Source organism: Larus michahellis, chromosome 16 (genome assembly GCF_964199755.1).
Source record: "Larus michahellis chromosome 16, bLarMic1.1, whole genome shotgun sequence".
NCBI lineage: Eukaryota > Metazoa > Chordata > Aves > Charadriiformes > Laridae > Larus > Larus michahellis.
In genome coordinates, this window is record NC_133911.1 from 7,997,849 (window position 1) to 8,018,212 (window position 20,364).

General features: G+C 44.3%; 1 protein-coding gene across 4 annotated transcripts in view; it reads left to right on the forward strand.

Moving 5' to 3' along the window:
- Positions 1 to 20,364, forward strand: part of SKI (SKI proto-oncogene) — a 119,182-nt gene that overhangs the window by 85,108 nt on the left and 13,710 nt on the right. For all 4 annotated transcript variants that reach the window (XM_074560280.1, XM_074560279.1, XM_074560281.1 and 1 more), the window contains 2 exons: positions 18,962 to 19,087; positions 19,588 to 19,703. In XM_074560280.1, the coding sequence (XP_074416381.1) occupies positions 18,962 to 19,087; positions 19,588 to 19,703 (242 nt within the window). The remainder of the gene's footprint in view (positions 1 to 18,961; positions 19,088 to 19,587; positions 19,704 to 20,364) is intronic.

The following is a 20,364-nucleotide window of genomic DNA, read 5'->3' on the forward strand; positions in this document are numbered from 1 at the left end:
TAAATTTACTACATTTTTTTAACGTTGTTTGCCCTGATCTTTTGAGTCAGCGGGACTACAACAGTTTCATCCTAGAGTGAAAATTAAGACTTGTTTCTCTCCAAACTCACATGAAGTAGGAGTCAGGATATGTGAGTCTTGGTTATAAAAATTCTGCAAGAAAAGTCAGTCTTTTCTGCCTGTGTCTCTGTCGGAAATTCTGAGGAAGCTGTGTTTTGCAGTTAAGTCCCTATTTACACTCTCAGTTTAGCTACAGTAAGGCAGAAGAGTTAGACTGTACCATTATGTAAGGATTGCCGTTTTAAAGCTCTTCTGCAAATTAATCAGCTTCACAGCATTCCCGGGTGACATAAGCAGCAGTTTGCTCAGGGTTAAGTGACTTGCCCAAGGCCGTGCAAGTCTGCAGCGTGAGAGGCAGGGCAAGAATCACGTTTTACCAAGGTGTCCAAAACGGTAACAAACCAATTTTTGGCCATTTTTGTTCACTAAACTCTGTGAACTGTTAACAAGCCCTGTTAGCCCTCAAGATGCTTCAAGCTCTGTTATACTGTATACACACAGATTGAGTGTCTCCGCTCACCTTTTCCCCTCTTTCTAAAGTTTCTCAGTGATAACTAGTGAACAGCAATATTGCTTCCTGCAGGCAAAGCAGGGATTTGGACAGGTTTGTTAGTTGTCGAGGCTCCTGCAGCATGGCATTAGCTTTGCCCTAGAGGAGAAACTCAACAGAGGAGAGGGATCTGAGAAAACCGAATTTCAAGGGAGTGTCTGTTTTGAGCTGAGTTATAGTACCCGTTGCTGACGAACGTAAAGCCTCCAACTGCCGCCTCGGTCAACTGAAGGTAACTGGGAGAGGCGCAGGCGAGTCAGATGCATAAGTACAGCGGAGGTCGGGGGGTTACTTTTTTTTTTTTTTTAAATTATGAAGCTGCAGGGGAGAAGAGGCATGTACAAAACCAAACCCAGATCTGCCTAGAATACAGCCGGCCAGCTATTCTGGGAAGGCAACAGCTAACAAAAGACATGAGAAAGGCAAGAAGACAGAGGGCCCCAACCTATTGTTTCCCCTCTTCATTCCAAATAATCATGACTTCCATGACCTCCTGGCTTGTTCCCTCCAATGAGGATTTCGGGACAGCTGCTACCCTGAACAGCTGAGCCAGGAATTATTTGCCTGGTTTCCTGCAGTTCCTTCCTCCCAATTCAGCAGCAGCAGTTGAAATTATAAACTTCTCTCCCGTAAAATTAATGTGTATTCTTTAATAAAGGCTTGAGATTCTATTCAGTATTTCAAATAATTTTTCCTTCCCTCCTGAAATTTGCTGCTCTACCTCCATTCCTTGTTCGATTTACAGAATTTTGATTCTGTGCAATAATGGCTCAGCCCGTTTCTTACGGAAGTTGACTGAACTTGGCCTTGTTGAGAACAGGATTTGCAAGTTTGCTGGAGAGATTTTAGCAGAGGTGGTGAATTTGCAGCATAGTTTAGTTCTTTTCCCTCTCAAGCAGAAGTCTTGCTGTAGGGGTTGGGAGAACCTGCACAAATTTTGTGGAAAATAATCCTCGAGCCACACGTATGGGAGAGCTTAGATGACTGCAAAGATTTTTGCCTTAATGTGTTTGAGGCCTTTGAAGCTTTTGGCTGTTGCACCAGGTAATGTTAGTTTTCTATCTACCTAAAGGTAACAGTAACATCTGAACCATAACTCTGTCTATTCAGGCTCTCCATTTTGTGTTGGGTTACACAAGTGAATGGGTGCTCAGTCTAATTTTGGGTTTTTCTTTCATGTTTGAGTTTTGCAATTCTTCTTTTGGTGTTTTAGTGCAACAGGACACTTCAGTGTATGGTGGTTTGCAAATACTTGAAGTCCTTATGCCAGTTTATTCTCACAGTTGTGTGTTTCTTTTCTATGTCCTTGAAACCAACTAAAGCTCTGGCAATGTAAGATTCGTGACATTATCCTTATGGGGAGCAAAGCAAACCACAGGACTACCATCTTCAGTCCTGGAGGACGGCATTGTTGTTTTGATTCTTCCTATCAGATGTGACTGATTGTGCTGGCACGATGAGTGACACTGGGATAGATTCTTTGCTTGGATTTTCGTTATCATTCTGTTACCTACTGCATTTAAGTCAGATTCGTGAAGGTTACACAGCAAGTGGTCTTTTATGGAGTTGTCTCCTTTGGGGGAGGTGGTGTTCAAGGGCACCACTGTAGAGACAGATAAAAGAAAATTGTCTTTAGAGCTACAGAAGAGGAGGAGTTTCTCTTCGCAAGAAGCAGAATGGTTTTGGTCCTTTTTGGAAGATGCCAGGCCATTTTTACACAGTCATCTTTGTGGTCTTCATCCTTGTCTCTGCGTAGTAACAATAAACGTGTCTGCAGCAAGTGCAGGCATGGAACTGAATGCCTTCGGCTGGAATATGAGGTGCACATCCCTACTGAATCGTCCAGGAATACACAATAGTACTGCAAAGGCACAGGACCTCGTGCACAAATTTGTCCTCTTGAAAATGACTGGCAGTTCTCTCCTTCCTTCCCTCCTTCCTTCCCTCCTTCCTTCCCTCCTTCCTTCCTTCCAGAAGCAAGGGAGCATGTGTCTGAATGCAGATGTTTCTCAGGCCACCCCGCAGATCTGAGCCCTTCGTCTGTGTTATCACCGTTTCCTGTACAGGGCTCAGCCGATGGTTATTAAGTTCCCTTCTGTGCCTGATCCACCCTCACTTCAGCTTCTGTCATTAGACAGAGATTTCCTGTCCCTGTTCTAGATGGATACACACCATCTCCTTCTCTGATTTATTTTTTTTAATTTGTTGCATACTGGATGTACGAAACCAGCATTGAAATGCAGACCCTGTGAAACGACTTGTGTTACCGAGCAGTTACATTCCCTTTGCGCAGGTCTGATCTTCCTCCTGTTGCTCATACTGATGTTACGGCCTTTTCTTTCAGGGAGCGAGGGCCTGATTCAGTCTTTCCCTTGTCCCAAGACCTTTGGGTCAGGCATTTATTACTAATTTATACCACAACTCTGGCAAAACATACAGCACAGTTCTACTCTGCCCAGAATATGGAAGGCTTTGTTTTGACAAGGCTGCCCATGATGGTTTTTTACATACATTTCTACTCAAAGTCCTGTGTGTTTCAGTTGCTGCATTGTAGGCTTCATTAGAAAAGTTCAGCTCACAACTGGTTTTGAGGCTTCGAATTTTCAGACAAAAGGAGAAAATAAAATCTGAGACTCTGAAGCCGCGATACCAGGGCTGAATTTCAGTTCTGTGTTGATTCCCATGATGTGTTCGATGCACTGTCAGAGACTTGTGATAACATAATTCCACGAGAAGAAAGGCAGACTGTTACCTTAGAAATCTCGCTTACTTTGCAGTTTGTCAGACAGTTGTGTTGACAATAATAAGAAAAAAATATATCCCATGGTTTAAGAAAAGGAAAGTGGGGGAAGGGAAGCTGGCATTTATAGCTCTAAACTTTCTCTCAACTCCTTCCTTTGTATTTCTGATCTCAGGCTGCAATCCAGACTCCATGGTGGTTTGTAATTAAACCCAAATTTTGAAGGTTCTGTGGAGTTCTCGTTGCCTACCAGGTCAAACTGAATCTGGTTTCTATCATGGAATATTTCAGTTCAGTTACCCCTTGAGGAAGTATGGGAACAGACAGTCCATTCATATTGAACAGATGACCGAGGCTTAAAAAAACCCTTTTTGTCTATTAAGCTTATGGCTAAGATATTATGAAAACGGCTTAATAATGTGCCCTAACATTTATACCACACTATTTTCTTACTTTAATTTTCCAGGCAATTAAAAATAATTGAAAGTTACTGCCAAACCCCCTGAAGATATACTTTTTCTTTCAAATAAGCTTATTTTCATACTTGTGAGGTCACCAGATATTTATTTGACCATCTTTATAGGGGTCAGGCACATTACACACACAGAATGGGGATGTGGAATAGAACTCGCATTGTAACAAGAAAGTGAGAAGTAAGAGGAAAAAACCAGTACGTGTCGTGCCCGGTGGGTGTTCATATTTAGTATTTGGGCACGGCCAACATAACTCATTATACATATACCAACTGAGGCCCAAATTCTGCAGTTCACTGAAGTACTTAAAGTTACATCTGTGTTTAGAGCCTATTAATTTTGAATAGATGCAGACAAAAGTTCGAATGCTTTGTCAGATATGAAGGATGAATTGGGACCAGCAGAGGGTGAGGGGGTTGCTCGGCTGAGGACGGTCCAGTCTGGCATGGCAGTTTGCTCCAGGGGGCCCTTCTGGGATGCCGTTCGCGTTCTGACATCCGCGGGAGTCTCTGTGGCAATGAGAAGAAAGGCAATGGAGAGAGAAAGCGGGAATTATATTGGTAGATATAGACTGTACGTAGTCCAACCTCTCTAATCTTCTCTCCTATTAATAGAGTTGTAGCAAACACAACCCATGTGGCTGCGCAGTCACGCTGCACTGGAATATTGCTTAGCCACTTCTCCCCTAAAGGCTTAAAATCTATTACGTTATACAAGAGCTGGAAGCCTTTTCGTAGCATCCCAGTTTTCCCCCTCCGTCCATCCCATTCCCCTGCCATGTTTCCCTTCAAGTTGTCTTTTGCTGCCTCATTTGATGTTATAGAAAATAGGGTTTTTTTGAAACATGTGTGTCTCTCTAGACATATTCACATACATTCTGTGGGCATTTCCTCTTAGATCTCTTACCTGCAGTCAAAAGGGGAGTTTATGTTGGAAAAAAAGAAAAACGGGTGGGGTTTTTGACAGAATTTTGTATATTCAATGAGAGAATTTGCTGAAGGTTTCTTCTTTAGTATCGGTGTTCATGTTGATCATCCCAGTGTAGGGGGTAATATTTTGCTCAGTTATTTTAATTTGGGGGGGGGACTGTTGGAAATGTTTCTCTTTTCTCAGTGTTACTAGCCCTTTTGAAGGACAAAAGTCCAAAAGTGTATCACTTCTGTACGGTAAATGACCTAGCTAAAATTACTTCTATTTACCTAAGTCACTCCTGGCACATAAAAGGCCCTTCCAAAGCAACCCCTTCCTGACAGAGCAGGGCTGGTGTGCTGGGAACAGCCTCTCCTCTCCTTCATCCTCCTCCTCCTCCCACCCCCCTGAACTTAGCATCTGGTGGAAAGAGCATGTGATGCTTATTTCTAAAGGCAGCAAAAGAAGCTTTGAAAGTCTAAGACTGTAATTGGTTGTCTGCCTTTATCCTTGGAGCTCTGGGGAGGTTTCAGAAGTAATAACTGTTACTTAAAGTAGATGAGCTTCTTGTGGCTTTCTTAGAATTGTAGAGCACGTTAGTTGTCGGGTGCTTAAGGAAGCATCTGCCTGTCTGTAGCTTTCAAAACATTTTGGAAGTAAAGAATTTGGGTTTTTCCTGTCTTCTATATATGGATGGTGAGAAGTTACTCCTCAAAAATTGTGTTCTTACAGAAATGGCCTGCCTTGACTGAAAAGATACGAAGGAAAACCAAGTTCCTTTTAATGATATTAGATTTGCTCAGTATCTTACTTAAAGCTATTGGGACCTAAAATATCCTGAACTACGTGGTTACTACTCATCTCCTTCAGTCAAAAATGTAGTTACCTTTTGATAAAAAGACTCAAGGTGGTAGTTTCCACAGGGATGGGATCAATAGCTGGGGCCTTGTACAGTTTGGTTTCACCAGGACCAGGGGTCTTCCATTGCACTGTCTTTTAACCTTTACAGGATTTTAATCCGTGGCCAATGTGTTGCCAGTATACTTTCGCTGATACATATTTAAAGCAGTCTTGGTTTTAAAAACTGCATTGTCCATTGGTTAGAACAGAAAACTCAGACTCACTGGCGATGCGTTACACTCAGGCAGTGACTTTGTGAGTATATTTGAGCTAATTGCAATTGTTTCTTTACACTTTGTTGTACTTGAGCTTCAAAGCAAGGAGCTTGGCTCCAGTCCTGTCATGGGGCATGCAGACCATATCTTCCAGAACAGTCTCAAACTTTCTTTTAGTTATCTCAAGTAAATGAAATGCAAGTGAAAAATAAATGTACTGCAGCCCTAGGGCAGTGCCACCTTTCTGCAGCCTTGAGGATCCCAATTGTTTTCATAGACTTTTCATTCCGGTGTATTGTTGATTACCAGAATGACACTACAGCCAAACTAGATCTGCTGATAAAATGCATTTTCATTAAGTAGAAGGGCGGGCATGCAGAGCAGGTTGTCAGAAAGAGCCCTGTGAATAAATGTGGGTAAGTATGGATGGCAGTGCAGACAAGTGGGGCCGTATTTGCTATGCTCTGCTGGCTCTTCAGACTCTGAAGTAATTCATTGTGATGTCCTCAGACTGTTGTCCCTGGCTTAGGCTGACAAAAGACGGTCCATTGCCCTCACCCCTCAGTCTCACATGCTTACGCACATGTGCCAGGCTTTGGGGAAAGGTCTGGAAAGAAAACCAACCTGTCACAAGTACCACATTAGATGTTGAGAGGAAGAGTGGGGTGAGGACTGAAGGCCTTATTTTCCAATTGAATTGTGAGAGATTGTTAAATATACACTGCTTATTGACTTTGCTATTTTATATGGTATTTTCTTTTCCTTCCATAATTATTCTGATTCAAAACGAACGCAGACCTTTAAGCTTCACTCCAAAAATGCACAGCCAATTAAATATACAAAATTATTCAAGAAACCATAGATCTGGTAACTATCTGTAAAGTTGATCTATGTGATCTCGATCGTATTTTTGCCTGATGTGCACTGCTGTAAGAACGGTAGGGTTTTGGACTAGCATCAAGGGGCCTAATGAAGTTTTGGCACAGAAGGCTATAGATGGGAGACAGTTGCCCTGACAGCTCACCATTGTGATTACTTTCTGCACTGGAAGTGTCATGGCTTCAGATGTCCACAGTTTTTGGACTTTTCTGGGAGAAACCAAGTATGTTGTCGTAGATGTGCTGTGAAGACAGTTCTAGCAGGACAGGACTTTGTAACTGCAGCGGTAAATTGTGCCTCTCTAATAGTGATAAAACCTGTGAGAGCATGGTTTGTACTTGGGAAAGATGCCAAAGTAAGATAGATGAAAGTCAGATGAACCCAAGAGGAAGAAGTTCTGAAGAGCAAGAAGGTCTCTTAACAAATGCCTGTCCTTGTAATCAAAATAAAAAGGTGGGATGTGCAAATGTAGGGTGCTTGTAGCTTTTTAGTTGCATCACCGTGCTGAATCGGGGGCAGATTCTGTGCCATAGGGAGCTCTGCAGGCGTAAGAAGAGCTAGGGAAGAACCCAGATCAGGGCAGTCTGGAGCTTGGAGCCGCCTGCCCGGCTGCTGCAGGAGAGTTTGACAAAACTGACCAAAAGCCCATCTGTGGCCCATCAATTCAAAGCCCGCGCTCCCCTTTCCTGGGCTCATAAACTGCCTGGTTGCTGAAGTTCATTATGTATTAGCTGGTGTTTGGGGAAGAACACCATGCCTGGTAGAGAGCTGCTATTAGTGGAAATCACAAGGGGAATGCTTGTCCTTTTATGTAACATTTGAAATTAAAATGAGATTCTTGGCTGGCAGAGTGGACATGTCTCCACAGTACAGGAACTGATGCCTTGGAGAGGGTTTGAAGCTGGAACTTAAGTGCAGTTACAGCAAGAGAGCCTGGTTTCATTTCAAAGAAAATGGGAGGAGAAAATTTTGTCTGCAAACAGCTTTTTAATTACCAGAACTGTGACCCCACAAACAATTCATCAAAGATTGGGCAAAGTAGATCTGTTCACAGAGGAAATTTTGATTTTCCTTGATGAATCTGATGGCATAACTTCCTCAGCTTGAGTTCCAACAGGAGCTGAGACCTTAATCCCTTCCAACTGCCAAACCTGCGTTGTGTTTTCCTGGAAGAGCCATCCTGTGTGTGCCGGCACGGATCCCTGCTTCATTTGTTCTCCTCCGTCAGCCCCACTCCCCAGCCCTTCGTATTGACAGCGCATCGGAGGGTTCCCAGGCAACTGTTGCCAACAAAAACGACCGGAGGAAAAGGGGCCATTCTTTCTCTTTAGCCCCTCTGACCTGGTTTATACTAGTCCCAATCACTGGCTCTACTCAACCAGTGGGAAGTGTGAGTTGAACTGTTTTGTTTTGTTTTGTTTTAAACCACAGGGCAGGGAATTATTTTCAAGATGTAACTTTTAGTTTCCACTGGAAGGGCAAAACAGTCTCTTAGCCAGTGGAAAAGAGGCTTCCAGTTGCATCAGCCAAGAGCCAGAAAGCAAATACATCGCGTAACAAACATTCGGCTATCTTTTCAGATGTTTCTTTAAAAGAAAAATAGAAAATATCAGGGAGGTACTTTATTTGAGGGATTTAACACTGACATTGAAATAGCTGCGAGCCACATTCAAGACATGACTTTTAGTTTGTTTCTGGCTCGGTGTGGCTTATTTCAGTTTTCCCATCTGTGCCGTGGGTATCATACTACAATGGTTTTGCGCTTCTCAAGCGTGCCCATAGCAGAGGGATTTCAACTGGAAGAATCAGGGAAGCAGAATCACTTTGAATGGGAAATCCTGATTTTGTTGAGCAACTACTAAAGATCCATAGAATTTTGAGACTAGAAGAAAGGCTATTAAAAATTCAACGTTTGTAGAATATTTGGAGGGTTTTAAGGACTTATAGGATCAGATCTATATCAAAGAGTAATTTTAGATGATAGATCTACAAGCAGAACAGTGAAATAAAAGAGCAATTTTTGAGATCAGGGATTAAACACCCAGTTGAACTGGCTGAGCATTTTTTCTCAATGCAAGTTTCCAGGTAGCACGAGCTGCCTCTTCGTGCTAACCGAGCTTCACTACTGCTCAACTCAGGGAAAAGTCAGCAATTTGCGTTAAAGCCTCCAGCGGCCCAGAAGAATCCCAGGAGCCTTACCAATCTTTGTGCAATAGAACAGTGGGGAGGTTATTTGTAATTCCTCCCTCCATTTCAAAATCAAGTTTCTGGTTTTTTGGGTTTACCTGGGAGATTGTTGCTGGTTTTGCTATACCACAACTTACTAGAAATCCCTTACTGTTTGCTCCTTGGGATAAGTGTAATCATCAGATGTCATCTGGCCTAATTTTTGTACTAAAAGAATAAAAGGAAGGAACTGTTGAGACAGGAGAGAAAACTTTTTTTCTTTCTTTTATGCTAGCCAAAAAGCCTTCAAAATGGATGATGACTTACGCCAGGGGCTATGTAGACTGTTCTAGAAAATAATTTAAATTTGCCTTTACAAAATGAAGTCATCAAAGGGTATTCTGTAGGAATTTACTTTAAACTGAGATGGTGTCTGAAATAAAATAGTCCAGTCCCTTTTCACTTCTTCTGTTGTAAATTTTGGATGTGATTCCGTAGAAATTAAGGTTTTCTGCACAGGTGTGAGAGAAACTCTGTTCCCAGTTTTTTAAGATGAACATCCTATACTACCATATGAGGAAGACATTCCCTCTTTACATAGGATTCTTTGAGACGAGCTGGGAGTTGGCTTTGCCTTGCTATCAGTGAAGTAGAATCAGGCCTTTTCACAACCATCCAACAAGCTCCCCTCTCGGGAAGGGACAAAGCGAGTCCTTGTAGGCTCATCAATAGAAGGGAGGGCAGGTGAGTTCCAGTGAGGGTTTTTTTCACAGCTCCTTCTTATGCCTGTGCAGAACAGGCGCTCTCCAAAGCGCTCTCGACTGTGGTTTGTGAAGATTCCCCACAGGTCAGACTGGGGGGACACACTGGCAGCCAGCATGTGTGCTGTGAAGGCAAGAATAGAAAGCAAATACTTCCCGTAATCACACGTCCCAAAATGACAGGGTAAAACGCGTACTTATGCTTCCACCAGAGCAGTGAAAAATGGCAAGATGGAAAGTCTGGACTCCTGCCCAATGAAACCAAAATTGTAAAAAAGAAAAATAAAACAAATGCTACATACACTCCCTAGAACTGACACTGCAATGTGGTAGGTTTTTTTTCTCTTTTAAATATATACAGTAGACGAGCAGTAAATCTTCTTACAGCTCCATAGAACAGCATTATTTTTAGTTTTTATTATCGAGACAACCCTTCATAGCTTTCAATCTGTAGCTGAATATATTCATTTTTTTAATCCACGTGAGAGTGCAGTCCTTACAAAGACCTCTAATACCTTATTAATCATTTCTGGACCACGTCACAAAGAGGCTTTAGGAAGCAAGTGTTCCAGCCATCAGTGACGTGCTCGTGAAGCTTAAAGGGTGCAGAGAAAGGGTCCTTTTTCCCACATGGAAGATACCTCTCCTTTTGCATTTTTTAGTTTCATTTTAACTAGGAATCTGAAAGAAATCTGAGGACAGCCAGAGAAGCAGAGAGCACACTCCGTTCTCCTGTGGTTCAGCCTGTTCGTAGATAGACTCAGGCCTGTCGTTCATAAAAGCACCATGTGGAGAATTCGAAGTTGAGTTCCCAAGTTCAGGAATCGTGGTCTCGGTAACCTCCAGAAGTAGCTTTGAATACTTGTCACTGGTAAAGGTACATTTCTCTTGAAATGCCATTTTACAAAGCTGTGCAACATGATACCATCACTGTGCCAGCAGGAGCCTGAGCCAGTCTCAGGGCTCTGAAGAGAAAAATTCAGATGGGTACTACTAGCAGAAGAGTTATCACACACGGCCATGACTGCGTTGTGCTTAAAATAAGACTTTGCAGCCTTTTCTTCCAAGTAAAAGTAGAAGATAAACCTCATAGCACCCTTAAAAAATGGATAACTAATATTACCCATTTTATATCTCCAGGTCAGTTGAGTTTAAGTAACTGGTCCATGGTCACACAAGTGAACAAGTAAAGCCATTTAGAATAGAACCTACAAGTTCTGTCTTTCAGTTCCCACTTGTGTTACTCAATGTGCTCTTCATGGAGTAGGAACAGAACTCATACTCTGATTTCTCAGCAACGGTCTATGCAAATATTGTCTGAAGACTTTCCTAGGGCTCTTCAGGCATCACCAGCAGCATGAAATGCAGAGATTGGGGTGGTTGCTTAGATTTGCTTTTCATCGCTGAGTAAGAAAAGCCATCAATTCCTGTAGAAAGATGCTTTCAGAGCTTCTCTTACTTATTGTATTTTATTGAATAGTAGTGCAGGTAATGAGAGCAATAATCCCTACAATTTTTTGTTCCCTTGCTGTGCTTCGACTCCCAAAATTTCACTTTTTGTAGTGCCTTTCCTGCAAGGAAATGTTTATAAAGTATTAAAATCTTTGTCCCAATAACGGTTAACAGCTAAGTTGCCAAGTCAAATAAGAAGCATTCACAGCATTCTCATATGCTTCACTTGCAGATGCCATAACTGAATGCAGTGCAGTTGCCTGGAAAGGTAGTTTCAATCCGTCTTTTTCACTGTGTATATGTTTTTTGGCTATTGGAGAAGTTTATTCTTAAGAGGAAGATAGTGTTGGTGAAATAAACTTGGCAAAACCTGGAGAATAAATAGAGCGTCTACTGAGACGCTTTTTAATGTGCTTTTGCTCTGGTGCAGCTTATGAGCTTTTGAAAATGCCGTCTGTCCTGCCTCAGTCTGGGCCTAGAGGAACACCTCAGGAGGGTGAGAAAGATTGTTGACTGAACTCCCACTTGGTCCTTGACTTCTTGGAGTGTGTTAAAATAATGCTGAGTTTTCCCAATAAGATGTGTATCTGGCCAGTCCGTTCCTTGTAACCCAGCAAGGACCTAACGGATGGGTCTGTATAAAGTAGCTAAGAAAAACCAGCCTGTTGCTGGCTGGCAGGAATTTGCTGGAGATGGTTCTTCACTGCTCTGGAAAACTTTTGGTATCCACAAATTGAAATATGTTAAAATCTTCAGGCATTTGAAATAGTTGAAAATCTTTACGCACCTTTGTAAGATTTTTACTGGTATGTCTATAGTATCAGAGGGTTTTATTCTTGACACATCTTTTGATGTAGAACAGAATTGGTGTTAGTTTCCTAGGGGAGGGTAGTGGAAATGATTTGCTTAAGATCAGATAGATCTGCATTTTGGTCACAACAACCCCAAGCAACGCTACAGGCTTGGGGCAGAGTGGCTGGAAAGCTGCCCAGCAGAAAAGGACCTGGGGGTGACGGTGGACGGCCAGCTTAACATGAGCCAGCAGTGTGCCCAGGTGGCCAAGAAGGCCAACAGCATTCTGGCTTGTATCAGGAATAGCGTGGCCAGCAGGAGCAGGGGAGTGATGGTGCCTCTGTACTCGGCACTGGTGAGGCCTCACCTCGAGCGCTGTGTCCAGTTCTGGGCCCCGCTGTACAAGAGGGACATTGAGGTGCTGGAGCGTGTCCAGAGGAGAGCGACCAGGCTGGGGAGGGGTCTGGAGACCAGGGCATGTGAGGAGAGGCTGAGGGAGCTGGGCATGTTTAGCTTGGAGAAGAGGAGGCTGAGGGGAGACCTCATTGCCCTCTACAGCTACCTGAAAGGAGGGTGTAGAGAGGTGGGGGTTGGCCTCTTCTCCCAGGTGAATAATGACAGGACCAGAGGAAATGGTCTGAAGCTGCGGCAGGGGAGGTTTAGATTAGATATCAGGAAGAACTACTTCACTGAAAGAGTGGTCAGGCACTGGAACAGCCTGCCCAGGGCGGTGGTTGAGTCACCGTCCCTAGAGGTGTTTAAGAAACGTCTAGATGTGGCACTTCAGGGCATGCTCTAGTGACAGAGATTGTAGGCATTTTTTTTTTGCGTGTGCGTATGGTTAGACTCGATGATCTCAAAGGTCCTTTCCTACCATGAAGATTCTATGATTCTATCATCAGTAGCAAGACTTGGATTCACAAGCCCTTTTCTGCTTGTGTGTTCCACCCGTGTCCTTTACAAAACCAGCTTTCCTATCCAGTTTACTTAAGGAGGAAAGTTTTATTAAGAATAGGTGCTAGGCTTGTCTTTCAGAACTCCGTAGTGCTGGGTGTTCACTGCCAGCAGGGTCTTGCACCTTCCCCGCTCTCTGTAGGACAGTTGCTGGTTTAGATGTTTGCCTAAACTCCTTTGGAGTAACTGAGTAAATGTGAGCCAAGATGGTCAGATGACAGTTTTTAACAGGAAAAAAACCAACATATTAAATAACAACCAGGTAATTTTTAATCAAAGGCTCACCAAGTTAGTGGGAAGACCCTGCTCACCCAGTGGACCCCAAGTGACCGTCAAGTCCAGACCAGTCAGGTCTGGTGCTGCAGCACAGACCGACGGCAGCTTCAGCACTCGGCGCCAACACGGGCATTTGGTGCTAGTGGTAAAATGTGCTCACAATCAGCTTTCTGCTCTTTCGGTGTATTTTTATCTTCTGATGTCTGACACGTTCTGAACCCAGCTAGTCTCTCTCTGGGGTTTCTCCATGCTTCTATCAGACCGGCGTCTGGTCTTGTGGTTTGTGCCCCTAATGAGAAAGCTGCTTAATTTTCACACCCAGACGGAGGATGGGGTGAGACAGGAAGCCCCACCCTTTCTCATGGTGTAACTGAACTCAGCTGTTTGCATGAACTAGCAGCAGAAGCAATAGCTTGAGCAGAATGATAGCATGCTATCTATAGATTTACAGCCCTTTTTTTTTTTTTTAAATTTTGCCTGCTCTGGTTATACGTGCTTTTCTAGCTGCAATGGAGACATTTCTGATTTACACCCAAGTTAGGAATATGAAATTGAATTCTTCAGCCTCCCAGTATTTTCCCAATTAATTTTTTTAAGAGACTGAAATACAGATTTCTGTGTGTTGGGACAGCTTGATGGCTTTCGGGTACACTAAATCTTTCCTTTCTAAAGATGCCGCGTAGGATGCTGTGATTTCTGCTGGTATGGTATCCACATTTCCAGTCCATCTTTAACAGGAGTGGACTGGGCCAATGGACAGAGTCCCCAGTCTCATCAAAGCACCTGCACGGAGCGTGCTCTGTCCCTTTAACTGCCTGGCTCAGAGGCAGCGAGGACTCGTAGCCCCATGCAGTGTGGGCCACTGCACCTGCTCCCAGCCTGGCTCATCTCCCAGCGGCACTAATGGCCACCAATGGCACTGTGGCGCAGAATCTGAAGAGCAGAGAAGCCTGTAGTTTTTATTCTTTTTCTCATATCGGTCACTACACGTGGTGGGAATGCATTCGCACGCAGCCTGGGAAAGGTTACACACAGATAAACAGATGCCCTTACCCCCTTTTAGCAGAGATCTGTGTTTTCAATTAGATTTTGGAATTTGATGCCAAACTTAGACCCAGTTACAGGGAGATTTTGTCGTCAGAGGATGGATCAGAATTTGGAGCATGGGCTGCTTTGCTGAAGGTACATTTCTAAGCTAAAAGTTCCACAGACAAGGTGGCCTCTTAAATATTTTCCACTCCTTTCACCTAATGTTTTCCATTCTTAACAAGGCAAAAGAAGCCCATTTTCACTGCCACATGCACCAGCAGCATGGCAAAACCTGGCTTGACAAAGAGCACACTGAAGTTTGAAGGGTTTTAACAGGGTCCTTGGTGGTTTGAGAACATGGGGTTGCGCTGAGTTTTAGCCCTGTTCAATAGTGCTGTGGGTGGTTTTTGACCCGTGATGGACGTGCACCGTTGTATGATACATGCCTTTGTGTTGGCTTCCACTGCCAATTGCATAAGACCATTTGTGGTTCTGTTGACACCCCACCCCTGCTCCATCAGCAGGATTTGGCCCATACTACTGCTCTGTCCCTCCAGAGCCCTCTTTGTGGTGGCCTCAGCTTGTCCCTAGAGGAACGCAGCTCCCACCACAGAGGTCGTCAGGGTACAGCGGCCATCGCTGCGGGCCACGAGCAAAGTGTGAGGAGAGACCCAAAGTCATCTGCTCAGCCGAGTTACGTAGGGTCGGAAATAAGGTAGGGAAGAGAAAGTGACTTACTTCAGGAAATGTATTTCCTCAGGCACCAAGCATCATGTCCATGAGCACTCCCAAATCTTAAAAATTCAGAATTTTTTCTGGGCTCATTTTCCATTCTCTGTTGCAATGAAGAGAAACGTTGAGGTATCGCACTGACCTGGTACCGCTTGGGCTGCTGGTTCTGGTCACAGGACAGAGCGCTGGGGAAGGCTTGTCTGTCTGAGAAGTAGAGGGCCAAAAATTCTTTCTACTGATCTCGTGGTTTATTTCTGTAATACTTAATTGAAGTAGAAAATTTGATCAGACGTGTCAAATGTGGCCCTGGTTGGCTAAAGCCCAAATTGGGCTGCTTAATTTCGGTTTGCCTTAAAATGGCTGACATTAAAGTTCATGTGCCCACATTTCCCTTCAGAATGTACTTTTAAAAATCTTTTTTTAGTAACTTTATAAATCTTTCTGTATCTGTTTTTCCTCAAAAATCAATTGCTTCAGAAAACAACAGTCCAAAAGCTTAAGTTAAATGTTTCACATAGCTTTTCTGGACCCACTTTGTATCATGAAGTTTCTTACAGCTGTGGACTGCGGAAAACTTATATTAACAAATCACTTTGCCCAGCACAAAGCCCATTTGACAACAAATTATTAAGTTGCCTGCAGCAGAAGAAAAACTGAATAGGAAATAAGGAAATATTTATTTCAGTCTTCTAGGGTTTGGGTTCAAGTTTTTTGTAAGTCATTTATGAAGATGGCAAAAAAGTTACACCAGATTTTCAGTATTTCTTTTGCAACTTCGTATGTTTCATTATTTGGCAAAGAGAGAAAATGAAATAAAATCATCCATATTTGAGCCAATACCAAGGTTTGCTGGCTGCCGTGGCTGGGTTGGAAGTGTCAGAGTGGGGTATATTGTTGCCTGGAACCTCTCCTAGAGTGGGATGTAATTGGTGAGTCAGACGAAGAGAAGATTCTGTGTTCAGTATCTGGTCTTGTTCCGCATCTAAGTATCTTCCTAGAGTTGTGAGCAAATTTGCTTCTGCCTCTTTCAGCGTCAGAAGGCAGCACAAAACATGGTATAGTTCATTCCTGGCCTGTTTTGGGTATTTATAGGTGGAATTTTTGATGAGTCCATGACAGCCCCAGTATTTCTGCAGAGGGGGACGGAAGTGTCTTCGGTGGGATGGCCAAGCAGAGAGACATGTACAGGAGCACAGATGGAATCAAATGACTATGGGTTGCAGTCAGAAGGCTTATGTTTCATGAGTTTCAGAGCTGAGCCTCCATCTCTTGATTAACAGCAACATGTAGTGCCTCAGTGTTTCATAGATAGGTGGGAAACTACTGTAACTACTGCTTTTCGCTGTTGTTAAAATGGAACCTAAATACGTGGTGGGGTTTTTTAAGCATGTACCGAGAGGCAATTCCTGCCTCAACCAGCAGATGACCTGTGTAAACAAAATGGGATAGTGCATGGAAAGAAAAGTGGTGGAGACCATCACAGCACTTCAAAAGTCATGTTGGTGGCAGTCCTTTACTGAGTCCAGCTGAAGGGCTTTACCACTTTAGACAGCACTGGTTTGTTAGGAATACTGAGGAGTCCTGTGGTGGGAGATGACTTGAAGTTAGAAAAATCTACATGCCCCATTTTGCACCTGCTTTTCTCTCCCCGTTTTTTCACCCCGTTTCCATTTGTGGGGAAGGGAGACCTGTTTTTCCCCCATGCACGCACCTTGTTTACTGCTTTTTTTTTCTAGCAGCAGCTCATGTTTTCAGATCAGTACTGGCTCCTGGTGACAAAAGGCTAAGCATCATTTCCCAGGTCAGCTGAAATGCGTTGTGCTCCGAGCCCTCCTGGTCCTCGGTGTCAGCCTTGATTGCCAGGGGAACGAAGGGGACAGTGGAGAAAGCTGGAGATGAGACATGATTTCTTTAAACGTGCAAATGAGATCATTCTGTTGAAATATCTCTCCTCAGACCTTTCTAAAACCTGACACTTGCTCGTTTTTGTGCCTGCCTGGGGTACTGGTGCCATCGGGCTGGGGGAGCGCTGTGGCCGAGGGGACAGTGGGCCCAGGACGGCCGTCTCCAGCCCTGCCCGAACAGCATGTTCTGCAGAGCAGAGCGCGGATGGTCAGGGGGAGGAATGGGTTTCCATGCTGAGTCTTGCCACCTGTTGCCTTTTTCATTCCAAGCCCCCCTTCTTCCCCACCCTCCACCCCAGGCTCCCCTCCCCACACAGCTCACCATCCCCAGTGGATAGGGCTGGGAGCAGTAGTCACTTGCCAAATACCTTTCTAATGCTGTCACTAATTCTGCACAGACAGCATCTCTGAGAGCAAACACAAATCTTTTCCAATGCATTGTCCTGCGTTTTCTACAAAAAGCATTTAGAAATGCCTTTTCTTAGTTGAGTTCGCTGGGAGAGACCGTGCCATAGCCACTACGGGAGTCAGCCCTAGGGGAGCCTGAAGCTGTGCCCAAAGAATCCTCTGTAAATCCATTGAAGCTGGCATTCGGCACTGGCACGGGCTAATTTTGTACTTGGGGTTACACATATACACACCCATGTCATTCTTCTTCATCTGCTACATATGGAAAGCTGCCCCAAGCGCCAGAGCGCCAGGGAATGTTTTACTAAATCCTCCAGACTGGGTTTGATTACGTTACTGCGCACACTGGGCTGGGGAAGGTGCGAGTGGCGTGTGCTGCCAGATGGGCTGGCATTAGCCAGACAGTCATCGCCTTGAGCCGCAGTCCCACGCTGCTTCCATGAAAGCAGTAGGCTGTTCGTGGACGTGAGGTCATAATTTCCTCCTAATTAAGGTGTGCAAAAGGGATGGCATTGCTCTACTTACGTAGCTGTCGGGTTTGCCTGGAAGTCCGTTGGGAGGCTGGGGAAGGGCATTTTAACAACGGTGCTTTCAGTTCCTCAGGTACTCTTCAACTGAAGTCATTTAGATCACAATTGTCAGGAGTGAATAACCATTTGGAGAAGCAGGCTCTGAGTTCCCAATTTCAGATGCCTTGAAGGGGACTGATTTTCAGAACACAAGACATTGGCAAATAACATCCTTCCTTTCACTGGCAGATAGAGCCGGGTTTGAAGGATTTCAGGCTCTCCAAATGTTGCCGTGCCTGTGTTTTACAGACGCACCTGTATAAATACTTGTTTGCCCACAGAAATCACAGTGAGGTGTAAGGATGAAAAGATTCAATGTAAATATGAGCGGTTACTAGTTATTACAGCATGGTTCTGCCACCTTTCTTAGAACCAAGTTGAGTGGGAATATGGAAAGGTAGAGAGTTCGGACTTGCAAAGAGAAAGAAAAGAAATAAAAAGGAATAGAAACTGAGGTGGTACGTTTCTCTTACTTCTAGTTGTGATGCAGCATAAGGTCCAGAACCTTCTCCCTCCCTGCTGATAGACGTGTTTGTACTGGCAGGGCTTCAAGCTGGTATCCCCACTGCACCAGTTAGACCAGTAGTTACCAATTTTTTTGCAAGCCACGCTGGGACTATAGGAATTTTATTCCTTCACAGTGTTGAAGGAAAGGGGTTTTGCTTGCCAAAGGGCTTTCTTATGCTTGAGGATGATTTATGGGCCAAGCTGAGCCACTTGTGGAAAAGGCAAAGCAGCTCTTGGCAGCACCCCCAGAATCCACTGCAGCTGTGGGGTAGTGAAGTCATCGGCATAACAACCACTGCAAACAGAATAACAAAGTCTGTTCTGTTCTCGTTTAAAATAATCTTTCCAGTTCAGCAACCACATTAAACCTTACCTTTCTGCATACAAAAATAATAAAAGGCAGATAGTTTGCTGCAAATGGTGTGACTGTCTCTCTCACATTACTGCCTATCACTCCTGCACCATCTACACTTTATCGAAGTATTTTAAAAGAAGCCACATTCTGTCATACGTGTCTGTCCCTTGTTTTCACTCCTTTGTTTTTCCTTAGGTTTAAAAAGGCAGAAGAAGCCCCAGTGTTTCTTCTTTTAAATACAAAATTTGCTTTTACCTTATAACCTGTTTTTAAGCTGATTGCAAAATGACTAGTTCTGTCTTTGATTTTTCCTGCCTGTCTTTGTTTCAGGTCCCTTCAGATCCTCCTGCTTCCAAAAAGCCCAAAATAGATGACTCTGCTTCCCAATCTCCAGCTTCTACTGAGAAGGAAAAGCAGTCCAGTTGGTTACGGTCCTTATCCAGTTCATCTAATAAGGTGATTGCTGAATATTTTGTAATCAAAAGAGAGATCAAATTAGCATATAGCATGCCCCTACTGAAACCAGAAGAGAAAATGAGAGGAAGAACTTGCCCATGTTTTCTAAGTTAATAACACTTTTATCCTTTTCCTGGTGAACATTGAGCTGTGCAGCCCTCCCAGTCTCCTTGCTCTCTGCCAGCGCTCACTCACCTTGGTTGTGACAAAGGCGTAAGCAATTCCTTCGTGCCTTTGAGGTGCAAGAATCCTGAAAGACTCAGGAGCCTTTTGTGCTCTCTGCAAACTACACGTAACTTACGGACAGAGAAAAAACATGTGAGATTCTAAATTAGTACAGTTCTCTTCCAGTGGAATCTACTAAGTAGGTAGGTCCTAGCCAGTGAGGGAGTAGTTTTAGAGATAACAGAACATACTGAAAATCATCACTAGCACTCCGTTGTGTTTATAGTTTAAAAGATTGTTTGTATTTACTTATTTTTCTTTCCCCTCCTTCCCAGAGTATTGGCTGTGTCCACCCCCGTCAGCGTCTCTCAGCTTTCCGGCCCTGGTCCCCTGCTGTATCGGCAAATGAGAAAGAGCTCTCCACCCATCTTCCCGCATTGATCCGCGACAGGTGAGGAGACATGAACCGAGGGCGGAATGGGGTTCGCAGCCCTGCAGGTTTATTTGACAGCAAGTAGCTTTATGTTTGTTCCCTTGTGCTGTTGACTGGTGGCTTTGTAATTCATTCGGTCGGTCCACTAGTATCAGGTTAAAAAGCATTTGCAGCTGCAATGTTTTAATTTGCGGAAGGGAAACAAAAATAAGTACTGATATTTTGTGCATCCATTAACTAGGTAGGTGCAACATGCCATGAAAGTCTGAAATGCGGGCTGCTTCTATGAACTTACAATCCTTTTGGGGTACGGTCATCAGAAGTTCTCAGACTGCACTGGTTAAAGGAAGATTGAGTCGCTCTCCGAGGGCGGGTGGGCAGGGACCAGCCGGCCATTTCCAGGCAACTGCCAGTCGGGAGCTGCCGCAGGTCTGATCCGCTGTCCGGGCAGCGCGTTCCCAGCACGGCTGCGTGTGGCTTCCTGCACCGACAAGAGCAGAGGAGGCCGAAGGACCGAATGGGCAGCACAGGCGGCCCCCTTCCCTCCCGATGGGCAGCGGTGCTGGGTGATGGCGGAGCACGCTGGGCGGGAGAGCCGGCGCGGGACTCCAGCTGGTAAGGCCCATCAGAAAGCTGATGCTGTGGGCCAGAGTCTGCTCTTGGATAAGGAACATAATTA